This window comes from Tursiops truncatus, chromosome 8 (genome assembly GCF_011762595.2).
Source record: "Tursiops truncatus isolate mTurTru1 chromosome 8, mTurTru1.mat.Y, whole genome shotgun sequence".
Classification (NCBI taxonomy): domain Eukaryota; kingdom Metazoa; phylum Chordata; class Mammalia; order Artiodactyla; family Delphinidae; genus Tursiops; species Tursiops truncatus.
In genome coordinates, this window is record NC_047041.1 from 81,361,244 (window position 1) to 81,374,940 (window position 13,697).

Sequence of the window (13,697 nt, forward strand, 5' to 3'; positions counted from 1 at the left end):
TGGGATTTTTTTTGCCTCACATTTCCTAATACTATATTCTTTTCTCCAAAGTTCCATCATCAGACTACATTGCTTCAGGGAAGATAACAACAGAATACATTAGAAATATCTCTAAACTACCCAAAGCCCTCAACCCTCAAAAAAATAGATAAACAAATAAAAATAAAAATGAAAAAAAATCCAGTCTGGGGAAGTCACAGGGAACTAGATGGATTATCACTGGGGTTCCGGCACAGTGACCCACCAGTGCCAGCATGCGACAAACACAAAAGCCCCATAGAGATTTCAGAAATTTGAGAGCAGGAGGAAACTGTGCCTCCTAGAACAGAACCCTGGAGAATGACAAGCCCCCAGCATTCTCTCAAGAAGGACGGAGTACAAATGGCTGCCGAGTGAGCCTGGAGAGATAGGTCAACAACGACCTCATGAAACCGTATTTGAGTTCCTCGGCTACCCCAGTGTTTTACATGAAAACTTCAAAGACTGCTCCCAAGGGACTTACATTCTAGTGACCTGGCCTGGCTGCATAGCTGCGGCCTTGTGATTGTGTTGTGGAGCATCAGAGAGTTGAGAACCTTATGTACGACTGAAAAACAAGCATCAGGGGTGGAAGACCTGGAACTCTGGTTTTCATACAGTTCCAGGACACCCCCATACTATAATACAGTAAGATACTAAATTGGTTGTTTTGTTTCTGCCCTATCTTACTCAAAACAACAAAATCGAAGGGTTTAAGGGATAAATAATTTAGAGAGAAAATAAATTGAAGAGTCACTTTTGTTATTAGGAAAAAAATATTCCCCTCCTATCAAAATCTGAAGGAGGAATATGTAACTTAAGAATATAAGATAGCTTTTAGTTGAAATAAAAAGTTATACTGCACACTTTAAACTTACACAATGTTATATGTCAACTATATCTCAATAAAGATAAAAAAACTTAAAAAAAATTTAGAGCCTTTTTTCTCTTTTTTCATGCAATTGACATTTTTATGTACCATTAGAATATTTAAACTTAGGAATTATCTTGAACTTTACTGAGTATGATAAGAACTGTATTACTGCTTTAAGAGTATTTCAATCAATAGTTAATTTCAAACAATTGTATATTAAAATTACAGTTTATAAAGTCATTTTGTGATTTACAACACCAAGCCCAACAAAATAATAATAAGAATAAACTTTAGTTTTCCAGTTAAATAAAGAGGATCAGAGAAATAATTTTCATTTTCCAACCAAGGATGATCTTCAGTTGGTTAGCAAAATCATTGATGTTAGTTTTATTCCAGTAATGTAACTATGTCAATTTGTTAAATTATCACTACTTAAGACCATCTACTGTGCATGTATCCCCAGGTCTAAACATAATATTCTCCTCGTGGAACATAGAAACGATTGTCTATGAGTGTGCCCTTCTTTAAGACCTTTTGGTATTCTCCAATTAGATATATGCTCAGTACTACCTTACCCTAATTATGTTATTCCAGAATATTTTAGTGAGATCTCAAGATAGCAACCCTTCCTAAGTATATTATAAACAATACTGTACATCAATCTTCAGTGAAATACACATAAATGTCACCTCTCTTCATCAAATGTGACCCGAAAACTACTGTGCTTGAAAGCCAAAGGCTTTTGAGATATTTCAGTAATCTTCAAGAAATCAATCTTATGTGAAACTGAAGGAAAACATCGAATGTCATTGAGCAAAAAAGCTCCATTCTGTCAGTGCCCTACCTCTGAGCAGAAGCCTTAGGATGTTTCTCTTCCAGTTTCTTCACCAGAGCCACTGTCAGCTCCCCTGTCTCCCCAAGAGAACCTTCTGGCATTAAGTGGGTCTCTGAAGGCTCTGGCAGCTGCTTCAGACCAGGGATACTGGCACTTTTTTGCAGAACCTAATAAATGAAATATAGGAATAATGTAGCTAATTTTCACTGAGTGGAAATATCTAAACTATATATGCCAAAAATTTAACATTGCACTTTTCATGGTTCCTTCAGCCTTCTTCATCCAGCACATAAACCATTGGTATGTGGCCAGAACAAAAGAAGGCAGTCCTAAGAAAAGCTAGTGTGTCACCATCTATTTAATAAAATAATGTTTATATAAATATACATATAAATGTTTATATAAATATAAATGTGAAAATAGATGTTTATATAACATGTATTAAATATCAATAACCCTAATTTGTGAATTCGTTTTTGCCTCCTGAAAACAACCCAAACATTTTTTCTCTTTTCAAAATATATCATAGAGATCTATTTCTGTCTTGCCTCTGGCTCACTACACTGACCTCTTCTGCCAAGCTGCTGCCATGTTCCTGATGAGCTGTGGTCCAGGCACCATGGTGAAGGTGATACTCTGTCTGGGTCACGTCATGTGCGTTTAGCTCCTCTAGGTAGGTCAGGACAAACTGAGGATAAGCCTGTAGGAAAGGAAAAAAAAAATTGTAAGTAGTACCAGTCTTATAAGCAACAGCAAAAATTCTATACAACTGGAATGATGGGAAGATAAATTAGATTAATAGGAAAAAGGTCTGGCTAATGAGCTTTATACTTTATTGTCAATTTCAGATCAAAATCAAGCCAAATAGCTTTCATATGAAGATTTCTAATTTGTTGTTTGATCTGCTCAAGTTTAACTAGGTTGCTAAATATTCAAGCCATCTTATATACTGATAACAATGTCTAACATTTATTGAGTTATTGCCACATAAAAGGTATTATTGTAAACACATTATGTACGTGTAACGTGCAGTTGCTCTATTTTTTGGGAATATTCAATTCTGCCACAGAAGACAAGAAAACAAATAGGATGAATGAGATTCATTAGCTGCATTAAGCATAGATAAGTTAGTAACCTGAGAAGTGTCAGACAGAAAGTGATTAGAGCATATGTCTATGAACATAGATAGAAAGGGGTAGAAAGACAAAATAGTCATGACTTACCAAATAACAAGCAAAACAACAAATATTTATGATACACTACATATAAATTAAGCACATGAGACACAATAATCATGAGATCTTTAACTGGCCACCCATTGCTACACTCATTTTGGATCCTCTGCTGGATAAAATCCACAGCTGCCCATAGGCTACCTGGGGAGCACAGCTTTGGCCAAGTGTACTTGCAACCAGCTCTGTCCTGGAGCAAGTGTGCATCATTGCTTCACACACATTTCATCTGTTAGACCCTCTTGCTCAAATTTCAACTCTGGTCCTTGTAACCACATCAGTAGCAGGGAAGGGTGATGCAACACAGAAAGAGGATAAGTTGATACTGCAGAGATTCAGGTAATGTGGCCATTCAACCCATTGTACTTTAAGCATGTGAATCTAACCCATCTCTCTTCCCATACATTTTATTTTGTGTTTTAAATTGATTTAATAAATTGTGATCTGAATATTTTAATTTGGTCGGTGCACCTTTCTGTTCCATGAACTCAAGGATAGCCTATCTAGGAGCATACTTGGAGTTTACCATTGCATCAAAGTAATTTCCCACATAACAACATATTTACATTTTAATCCTTACAACAGCCCTTTGAAACAGGTATGGCTATTGTTCCCATTTTAAAGACGAGGAAACAAACACAGGGAGGTTAAAGCAACTTGCCCCTCCAGCTTGTTTACTAGTTAATCCTAGATATGCTGCCTCAAGTATTATATAAACTTCTTTTAAAACTTCTTTTTTAAAGTGTGGAAAAGTTTTAACAAAATATATGGGGAGGTGTCCAGTGGATAATTAAAGAGTACTAAGGTCCTTATATTATTCTAGAAAAAGAGATATTAAGTAACTTTAAACTTTGTTAGAAAATGTATAACTAAAGATGAATGTTCTAAAATTAGGTTGTGGTAATGGATACAAAACCTGTGACTACACTGAAAAATATTGAATGGCACACTTCAAATACATGAATTGTAAGGTATGTTAATTACATTTCAATAAAGCAATTTTTTAATGTAAGAGATTCAATAAAAAAATAGAAATACGCAGTATACCTTATGAAGAAGTAGAGAAAAAAAGAGGGAGGGGATTCAGAAAAAGTCAGGAAGAAAGGTAAAAAATACAAATTAAAAGCACAGTAAATAGAAATTTTTGTTGAATTAATCAATAAATGACTAACAGAATTTTAATATGCATTCCCTTTGACTTAACAAACATACACATACATACATTGTTCATTGCAGCATGGTTCTTACTTGTCTAAGTGTGTATCATCAGGGAAACTTTAAGAGATAAAGTAGATGTGGATGTCAATATGGAGAGATGGACACAATATGTTATTGAATGGAAAAGATAGGTCACAAAGTTTTACATATATATAATTATACACATATACATATACATAATTAGATTTAATATATATGATTGCATATAATATATATAATTAATCAGAAACAATTAATGATAATCTTTGAGGAATAGGTTAAAGAGGTACTTTTGCTTATTCAGTTCTGAATTATTGGAGGGTTTTTTCATAACTAACATACACTACTTTTATTATTTAAGTAGAAACCCTACTATACATAGAAATATATGCATAATTTCTGAGAATATACTCAAAAACCTGCTATTAGTGAATAACTCTGAGAAATAGGATTAAAGTTTGAGAGAAAGAGACCTTACTTCTAATTAGTATATTTTTTCAAATATTAATTTCTATACGTGCATTTATTCTTTTATTTAAAAAATACTTTTTAAAAAGGCCCAATTTAAAATAGTGTCTTCACTGTATATACTAGTCAGATAATCTTGGAAAAAGATTTTTGAATCACTAAGCTAACCCAAAAACATTACAAAAAGAAGTTTTATCTAAAAAAATTAGGATTCTTATTTTACCTTGAAGCCTGTGTCACATCTATGTCATTATATTATTTTCTCTTGTGTCAGTTCTTACTGTCTTAGAAATATCCAAGATAATTCAGCAGAAGTGAATATGATGGGTAAAGGGAAATAGATTATTTTACATTGGTTCTACAGTAAAGTATCAAAGCCAAAATTCAGCAACAAAGATCACAGTATTTTCAATATGAGAGGAAACATGAGTAGTAGGATATAATATTGAATATATTCCAACCCCTTATATTGTGACGGTATTTTCATGTTTCACATCCTCTAATAGAGGTAAAGACATTTTACATAAGTTTATTTTTGAGGTGTATTACCCTCTTACTGGAAAGAATGTGTACCTAGAACATGGGGAAATTTAATATATATCCAATGAGATGGATAAAGAAGGGCCCAAAAGGTAGAGCCATGATGTGTCTAACATTCTGACAGACATAGCAAAAGAAGAGGCCAAAAAAGAAAAAAAAAAAAACACTCATGGGCTTTGCTTCCTAGAGTTGACAGTCTAGCAAAGGTGGCAGACATACACAAGTAACATGATGCATTTGGAGACATTTATGAGTTGTTCTAGCATTTTCCCTTTGGAATCATTCTAAACCCTAGGTGATGGCTATTCAAACATTTTGATACCATGGTTCTTTATTATTCTCTACTCCAAGACCAAGTTATCTTGCTCTCTAACTAGGCACCTCCTAGTTCAATCACCAGACCACCAGTATAAACAACTCCCTCCTCCAAAATCTGGAATTCTAATCTTGTCTTCTAGGAAGTCAACAGCCTAATCTTTTGACTTTTCCTCCCTTCTAGTGCATCTGCACATCACCCTAACTTGACCTTTAATGTATTAACCCTCATTATTTTCCAAGTCCATCAGACCTTTGGGCTTCATTGCATTCTTCTCATTCTAATCCACTTTTTACCACCTCAAGATAAATTGTAATAAAATACACCTTTGATTACATCATTCCCACTTCAAAAACTTTAAATAGTACCCCCAGTACATATTGATTAACATCCTGCAGTCCTACGCTTGTTTCAAATTCTAGCTGTGCTATTTATCGGCTTTAGGAATGTAAGTTCCACTTCCTTGAGGGAGAAGTGTCCTATTGAGGACTGCGTAAGAACTGGCTCAGAATTTCACACCGACCAAAATTCAGCCTCAGGATACAATGGCAAGTCTCTAGCTGCTAAAAAGGATCCCATTCATTTATGAGATTTTTTTCAAGGTAATAGGGCTGGGGAATCATCTTTATCACTCCCAAGATATTCCCTCCATGTACATAAGAAAGGCCACAAATTTGACCTAACTTGGGGCTCCACAGGAATATTTATGTCCTCATTGGAAATATAGCGGTAGGTCAGCAGACTGTCACCTGGAATGCTTTATTTATTTATTTTTTAATTTTTATTGGAGTATAGTTGATTTATAATGTTGTGTTAGTTTCTGCTGTACAGCAAAATGAATCAGTTATACGTATACATATATCCACTCTTATTTAGATTCTTTTTCCTTATAGGTCATTACAGAGTATTGAGTAGAGTTCCCTGTGCTATACAGTAGGCCCTTATTATCTATTTTATATAGAGTAGTGTGTATATGTCAATCCCAATCTCCCAATTTATCCATCCCCTCCCTTCCCTGGTAACCATAAGTTTGTTCTCTACATCTGTGCCTCTATTTCTGTTTTGTAAATAAGTTCATTTGTACCTTTTTTAGATTCCACATATAAGCAGCATCATATGATATTTGCCTTTCTCTGTCTGACTTACTTCACTTAGTATGGTACTCTCTAGGTCCATCCATGTTGCTGCATTATTTTCATTCTTTTATATGGCTGAGTAATATTCCATTGTATATATGTACCACATCTTCTTTACACCTGGAATGTTTTAAACGCTATCTCCTCTTGGTCAGCACATGATCAGGCATAGCTTTTTAAAGTGTTTCCTTTTTTTTTCCTCATTATAAATGCTTTTTATGGAAAACAGAAAATATAGAAAAACTCAAAGAAAATAATTATCCATTCTCCTACCACCTGTCCTATGTATAAACTTCCAGTTTTGTTTTCCACACACACACACTCACATTTGATACAATATAAATAAATAAATAATATTGTTTTCTTACCTGATTTTTCTCAAATCACATTACCATTTTCCTCTATCATAAATTATTCTCCATTATTTGTAATGCCAATATATTATCCATAATAAAGACATACCATAATATATTTATACAGTCTCATTGTTGGTTACTTAACCTGTTTTCAATTTTCACTATTATAAACAATGCTCTAATGAACATCCTGAAAGATACACTACAGTATACACCACTGATTGATTCCTTGGGTTAAGTTGCTGTAAGTGGAATTTCTGAGTCAAAAGAAATAAGTATTTTTTTACGGATTTTGATAAATATTGCCAAACTGACCTTTAGAAATATTGTACCAGTCTCCTAGATTGCCCTCACTGTTCCTTGCCTCCTTGCCCCCTTCCCACATTATACGAGGATAGGCCTATGTGACCAAAGAAGATGGCAGAAGTGGTATTAGGTTTTCTGACATTAGGTTATGAGAAAAAGTACAGCTTCCATTTCGTTCTCTTCCTCTCTTGCTCTCTTGGATCACTAGCTGATGTTGTAAACAGCACTATAGAGAAGCCATGTGCCAAGGAACTGAAGCCTCTGGACAACATAAGTGTGCTGAGAAGCAGATTTTCCAGCCTAGTCAAACCTCAGATAACTGTAGCCTCCACTGACACCTTGACTGCAGCCTCATGAGAGACTCTGGGTTAGAACTACCCAACTAAACCACTCCCAGACTCACCAGAGAAACTGTGAGATAATAAATGTTTGTTGTTTTAAGTTACTATGTTTGGAGGTAATTTGTTACCCAGAAGTAGATAACTAATACCAATAAAATACAAAAAAAACCCAAAAAACAAATACAAAGAAAGGAATGAGTATGTTTGTTTTCTCACATCTTCATCAGCATTGGATATTCCTAGTTTTGTATCTCCCCATAATTAATAGAGAGAAAATACTATCCATTGCTTACATTTATTTAATTCCTAGTGAAGCTGAACTTCTTTATTTGGTTTGGCTTTTTAAATTTTTCTTCTGTCATGTATTTCCTGTTCATGTCTTTTGCTCATTTTTCTATTGACGTGTTTATCCTTTTCTATTGCTGTATCAGGCTTATTATATATTAAAGTATTATCCCATTCTCTGACTTTTATATTGCAAAGATTTTTCCCTGTTTGTCATATTTTCCTATTCACTTTTGCTAATGCTATTTTAGATTTAGAAGGTTTTAAATTTTTTATGAACTCAAAGCCATTAGTCTTTTCCTTTATGGATTCTATCCTTGTTTGCATGCACATAAAGATGTCTATTCACCACTACTCTGGGTTAGGTGCTTTAATTCATGGTTTCTTCTAGATATTTTTATGGTTCCATGTTTAAATTTAAATCTTTAATTTAGCTGAAACTGGTGAATTGTATATAAAAAGTAATCTTTTGCAAATGAATAGAGAAATGGTTAACTTTAAAAATAAAACAAAAGAAAAATAGTATCCAAGTAAATACAATATAACAAAATGCAATATTGTATTTAAATTTGTTCATTATTATTATCATTAATAGTTACAAATGATCGCTTAGCCAGAAGTGATATGCCAGTGTCTATCGATAGGCCAGAATCTGTGCCTAATACTTAAAATACTAGTATTATAGCTATATTTTGCAGACAAATAATGTGAAGCTTGTAAAGGTTAAATGACTTGCCTAAGGCCACACAGCAAATAAGTGGTGGAGCCAAGATTAGTTATTAATATCCTAACACAGTAATTCTGTCTCTTTTAAAGAATGGAATGAGCTCCATTTATGATCCAGCAGCATATAATTATCAAACTATACTCCATTTTAGCCTTAACTAGATGGATATAGTTTTGGATGACTAAATTTAGATCTAATCAAAATTTCTAAACCTCTAAAAGAATGAAATGCTTCATTAATAAATAGTTTTGCTCTTTGAATCTAGAAGAACTGTAACTTTAAAAAATCAGCAATTGTGTTTGTGAACAGAACATTAAAAATTTTAGAATCAAAAGTCTCTTAAAAATAATGGGTTTGAAACACAAAAGTATACATTATTTGCTAGCTCACAACAGAAGTGTTGTGAAAAATCAGAAAATTATAAGTTGCAAGAAAAGGAGAGGTAAAAAGGACAGCAGAGTAGAAATGGATGTTTAGGTACCTGAATTTTGAGAGAGAAAAAAATACACTTAAACCTTGGTCCTGCTCTTCTATGTCTGTTGGTGGGAAGGGCAATACTATATAAGACATAATTATGTTCTTGGGCAATAGGAGTCAGCTCTATTTAGGTATGTCTCAGAATGAAGTCCTCATGTGCAGGTACAGGCCAAGGAGCTGCAGAGATATTTTGATACAGTCTCAAAATTCCACTTTTTTTTTTTTTACCAAGATGTACAAGCTCCCTCTCCAACAACCTAGAACCTCACTCTGAGTGGATAATGTAGTGGGGTCAGAAATGAGATAAGGAGAAAGCTGGGATGAATCTCAGAATGAAGTTAAAGGTAATTATTAAAATGCTTTGACATTTGAGGACTATGTCAAAATGTCTGCTTAGGAACAGAGCTGAAAGTGTATAGTCCTGATCGAGTTAGTAAATGGGGTTGGGATTTTAACTACTCAGGGAAATGCTGTTATGATAATTTTTAAACTTAAATTGTATAAAACGCTCGAAACTGTTAAAATGATGAGGGTTGCCATGGAATAACAGCTCAACTTCTAGAACACTACAGAAATAAAGGTACCATGTTTATTAGTCAGGGTCTAATAAGGAGATAGAAACCATGTAGTATTTTGAACAGGAAAGTTTAATATAAATGATTAGTAACAGAGGATTATAGTGACAGGAAACTGGTTAGTAAGAATTAAACAAAACACTAAAGAATACATGAATAGTAGATATAGGGAGCCCACTACTCCTAGGCCTGAGACAGAATGCCCAACGAAGAGGCCTGACCCAAAGTTGAGATCCAGAGCACATTGAGGGCACAGCTGTGGCCCACTGGATGTTGAAGAAGTCCCCGAGGGAGTGCACCAGTAGGAGTCACTGTTAATGTGCCTTTGGAGCACGCGGGGAAGCCATCCACAGGGAGGTGCCTAGTTGACGACATTTCACTAAAAAGCCACTCACAAGGAATATGCTCAAGGAAACCACTCACAAGAAGGTGCCCACTGGCAGTACTCTGCTGTGAAGCTGCCCAAGGCGGGAGCCAGGCAATGAACGCTGGATCTGGCACTGTGACGGAATAAATTGATAACTACCATGCTATGTGTTACAGGGTGAATGATGTCCCCTTGCAAAAAGTACCTTGAAGTCCTAACCCTTGGTACTGTAAATGTGACCTTATTTGGAAATAAGGTCTCTGTAGATGTAATCAAGTTAATATTAGGTCATTAGGATGAGCTCTAATCCAATATGATTGGTGTCCTTATTAGAACAGAGAAATTTGAACCCAGACACACACAGAGGACAATGCCATGTGAAGACTCAGACACGGAGGGAGGTGGCCATGTGAAGATGGAGGCAGACTGGAGTTATGCTGCCACAAATCAGGGAGTGTCTGGGTACCAGAAGATGGAAGAGGCAAGGAAGGATCTTCCCATAGAGGATCTGGATGGAACACAGCACTGGGGAACACCTTGATTTCAGACTTCTGGCCTCCAGAACTGTGAGAGAAAAAATTCCTGTTGTTTTAAGCCAGCCGGTTTACGGTGCTTTTTTTTTTTTGTTTGTTTGTTTGTTTGTTTGTTTTTGGCGGTACGCGGGCCTCTCACTGTTGTGGCCTCTCCTGTTGCAGAGCACAGGCTCCGGACGCGCAGGCTCAGCGGCCATGGCTCACGGGCCCAGCCGCTCCGCGGCATGTGGGATCTTCCCAGACCGGGGCACGAACCCATGTCCCCTGCATCAGCAGGCGGACTCTCAACCACTGCGCCACCAGGGAAGCCCTACGGTGCTTTTTATAGCAGCCCTGCAAAATTAATACACCATGTATTTTCAGTTTCATTCATCTGAGTAACTTAGCATTTCGGAAATCATCGTGGTGGGATTCTGAGGCAAACACTAACAGATACCATGTGATTAGTCTAATTTTTGCCTCTCTTAAATTTTTTTTTATATCAGTTACTTTTAATTCAATGAAATTTAGGCACAAATGTATACATATTAAAACAGCCTTATAGAGAGTGCCTCCACCTTGGTCAAACACAATCAATGTTGAAATAACTTGTGCACTCAGGTATCATATAAGTACTTAAATAAAACATTACTATTGCACATTATTAATTTTTTCTTTTAAAGATAATTTATTTTTTAACATCTTTATTGGAGTATAATTGCTTTACAATGTTGTGTTACTTTCTGCTTTATAACAAAGTGAATCAGCTATACATATACATATATCCCCATATCTCTTCCCTCTGGCATCTCCCTCCCTCTCACACTCCCTATCCCACCCCTCTAGGTGGTCACAAAGCAGCGAGCTGATCTCCCGGTGTTATGTAGCTGCTTCCCACTAGCTATCTATTTTACGTTTGGTAGTGTATATATGTCCATGCCACTCTCACTTTGTCACAGCTTACCCTTCCCCCTCCCTGTATCCTCAAGTCCATGCTCTAGTAGGTCTGTGACTTTATTCCCGACCTGCCCATAGGTACTTCATGACCTTTTTTTTTTTTTTAGATTCCATATATATGTGTCAGCATACAGAATTTGTTTTTCTCGTTCTGACTTACTTCACTCTGTATGACAGACTCTAGGTTCATCCACCTCAGTACAAATAACTCAATTTCATTTCTTTTTATGGCTGAGTAATATTCCATTGTATATATGTGCCACATCTTCTTTATCCATTCATCTGTCAATGGACACCTAGGTTGCTTCCATGTCCTGGTTATTGTAAAAAGAGCTGCAATGAACATTGTGGTACATGACTCTTTTTGAATTATGGTTTTCTCAGGGTATATGCCCAGTAATGGGATTGCTGGGTAGTATGGCACTTTTATTTTTAGTTTTTTAAGGAAACTCCATACTGTTCTCCATAGTGGCCGTATCAATTTACATTCCCAGCAACAGTACAAGAGGGTTCCCTTTTCTCCACACCGTCTCCAGCATTTATTGGTTGTAGATTTTTTTGATGATGGCCATTCTAACTGGTGTGAGATGGTATTTCATGGTAGCTTTGATTTGCATTTCTCTAATGATTAATGATGTTGAGGATTCTTTCATGTGTTTGTTAGCAATATATCTTCTTTGGAGAAATGGCTATTTAGGTCTGCCCATTTTTGGATTGGGTTGTTTCGTTCTTTTTAATATTGAGCTGTATGAGCTGCTTGTAAATCTTCGAGATTAATCCTTTGTCAGTTGCTTTATTTGCAAGTATTTTCTCCCATTCTGAGGGTTGTCTTTTCATCTTACTTATGGCTTCCTTTGCTGTGCAAAAGCTTTGAAGTTTCATTAGGTCCCATTTGTTTATTTTTGTTTTTATTTCCATTTCTCTAGGAGGTGGGTCAAAAAGGATCTTGCTGTGATTTATGTCATAGAGTGCTCTGCCTATGTTTTCCTCTAAGAGTTTGATAGTGTCTGGCCCTACATTTAGGCCTTTAATCCATTTTGAGTTTATTTTTGTGTATGGTGTTAGGGAGTGTCCTAATTTCATTCTTTTACATGGAGCTGTCCAGTTTTCCCAGCACATTGAAGAGGCTGTCTTTTCTCCATCGTATATTCTTGCCTCCTTTATCAAAAACAAAGTGACCATATATGCGTGGGTTTATCTCTGGGCTTTCTATCCTGTTCCATTGATCTATATTTCTGTTTTTGTGCCACTACCATACTGTCTTGATTACTGTAGCTTTGTAGTATAGTCTGAAGTCAGGGAGCCTGATTCCTCCAGCTCCATTTTTCTTTCTCAAGATTGCTTTGGCTATTCGGAGTCTTTTGTGTTTCCATACAAACTGTGAACTTTTTTGTTCTAATTCTGTGAAAAATGCCAGTGGTAGTTTGATAGGGATTGCATTGAATCTGTAGACTGCTTTGGGTAGTAGAGTCATTTTTACAAGGTTGATTCTTCCAATCCAAGAACATGGTATATCTCTCAATCTATTTGTAACATCTTTAATTTCTTTCAACAGTGTCTTATAGTTTTCTGCATACAGGTCTTTTGTCTCCTTAGGTAGGTTTATTCTTAGGAATTTTATTCTTTTTCTTGCAATGGTAAATGGGAGTGTTTTCTTAATTTCACTTTCAGATTTTTCATCATTAGTGTAGAGGAATGCCACAGATATCTGTGCATTAATTTTGTATCCTGCTACTTTACTAAATTCATTGATTAGCTCTAGTAGCTTTCTGGTAGCATCTTTAGGATTCTCTATGTATAGTATCATATCATCTGCAAACAGTGACAGCTTTACTTCTTCTTTTCCGATTTGGATTCCTTTTATTTCCTTTTCTTCTCTAATTGCTGTGGCTAAAACATCCAAAACTATGTTGAATAATAGTGGTGAGAGTGGGCAACCTTGTCTTGTTCCTGATTTTAGTGGAAATGGTTTCAGTTTTTCACTATTGAGGACAATGTTGGCTGTAGGTTTGTCATATATGGCCCTTATTATGTTGAGGTAAGTTCCCCCTATGCCTACTTTCTGGAGGGTTTTTATCATAAATTGGTGTTTTTTGTTGAAAGCTTTTTCTGCATCTATTGATATTATCATATGGTTTTTATTCTTCAGTATGTTAATATGGTATATCACATTGATTG

At 35.6% G+C, this 13,697-nt stretch overlaps 1 protein-coding gene across 1 annotated transcript in view; it reads right to left on the reverse strand.

The window, feature by feature from the left end:
* Positions 1-13,697, reverse strand: part of DCDC1 (doublecortin domain containing 1) — a 452,054-nt gene that overhangs the window by 143,201 nt on the left and 295,156 nt on the right. The window contains exons 18-19 of the mRNA XM_073809437.1: positions 2,296-2,427; positions 1,737-1,894 (exon numbers count right to left, since the gene is read on the reverse strand). Coding sequence (XP_073665538.1) covers positions 1,737-1,894; positions 2,296-2,427 — 290 coding nt within the window. The remainder of the gene's footprint in view (positions 1-1,736; positions 1,895-2,295; positions 2,428-13,697) is intronic.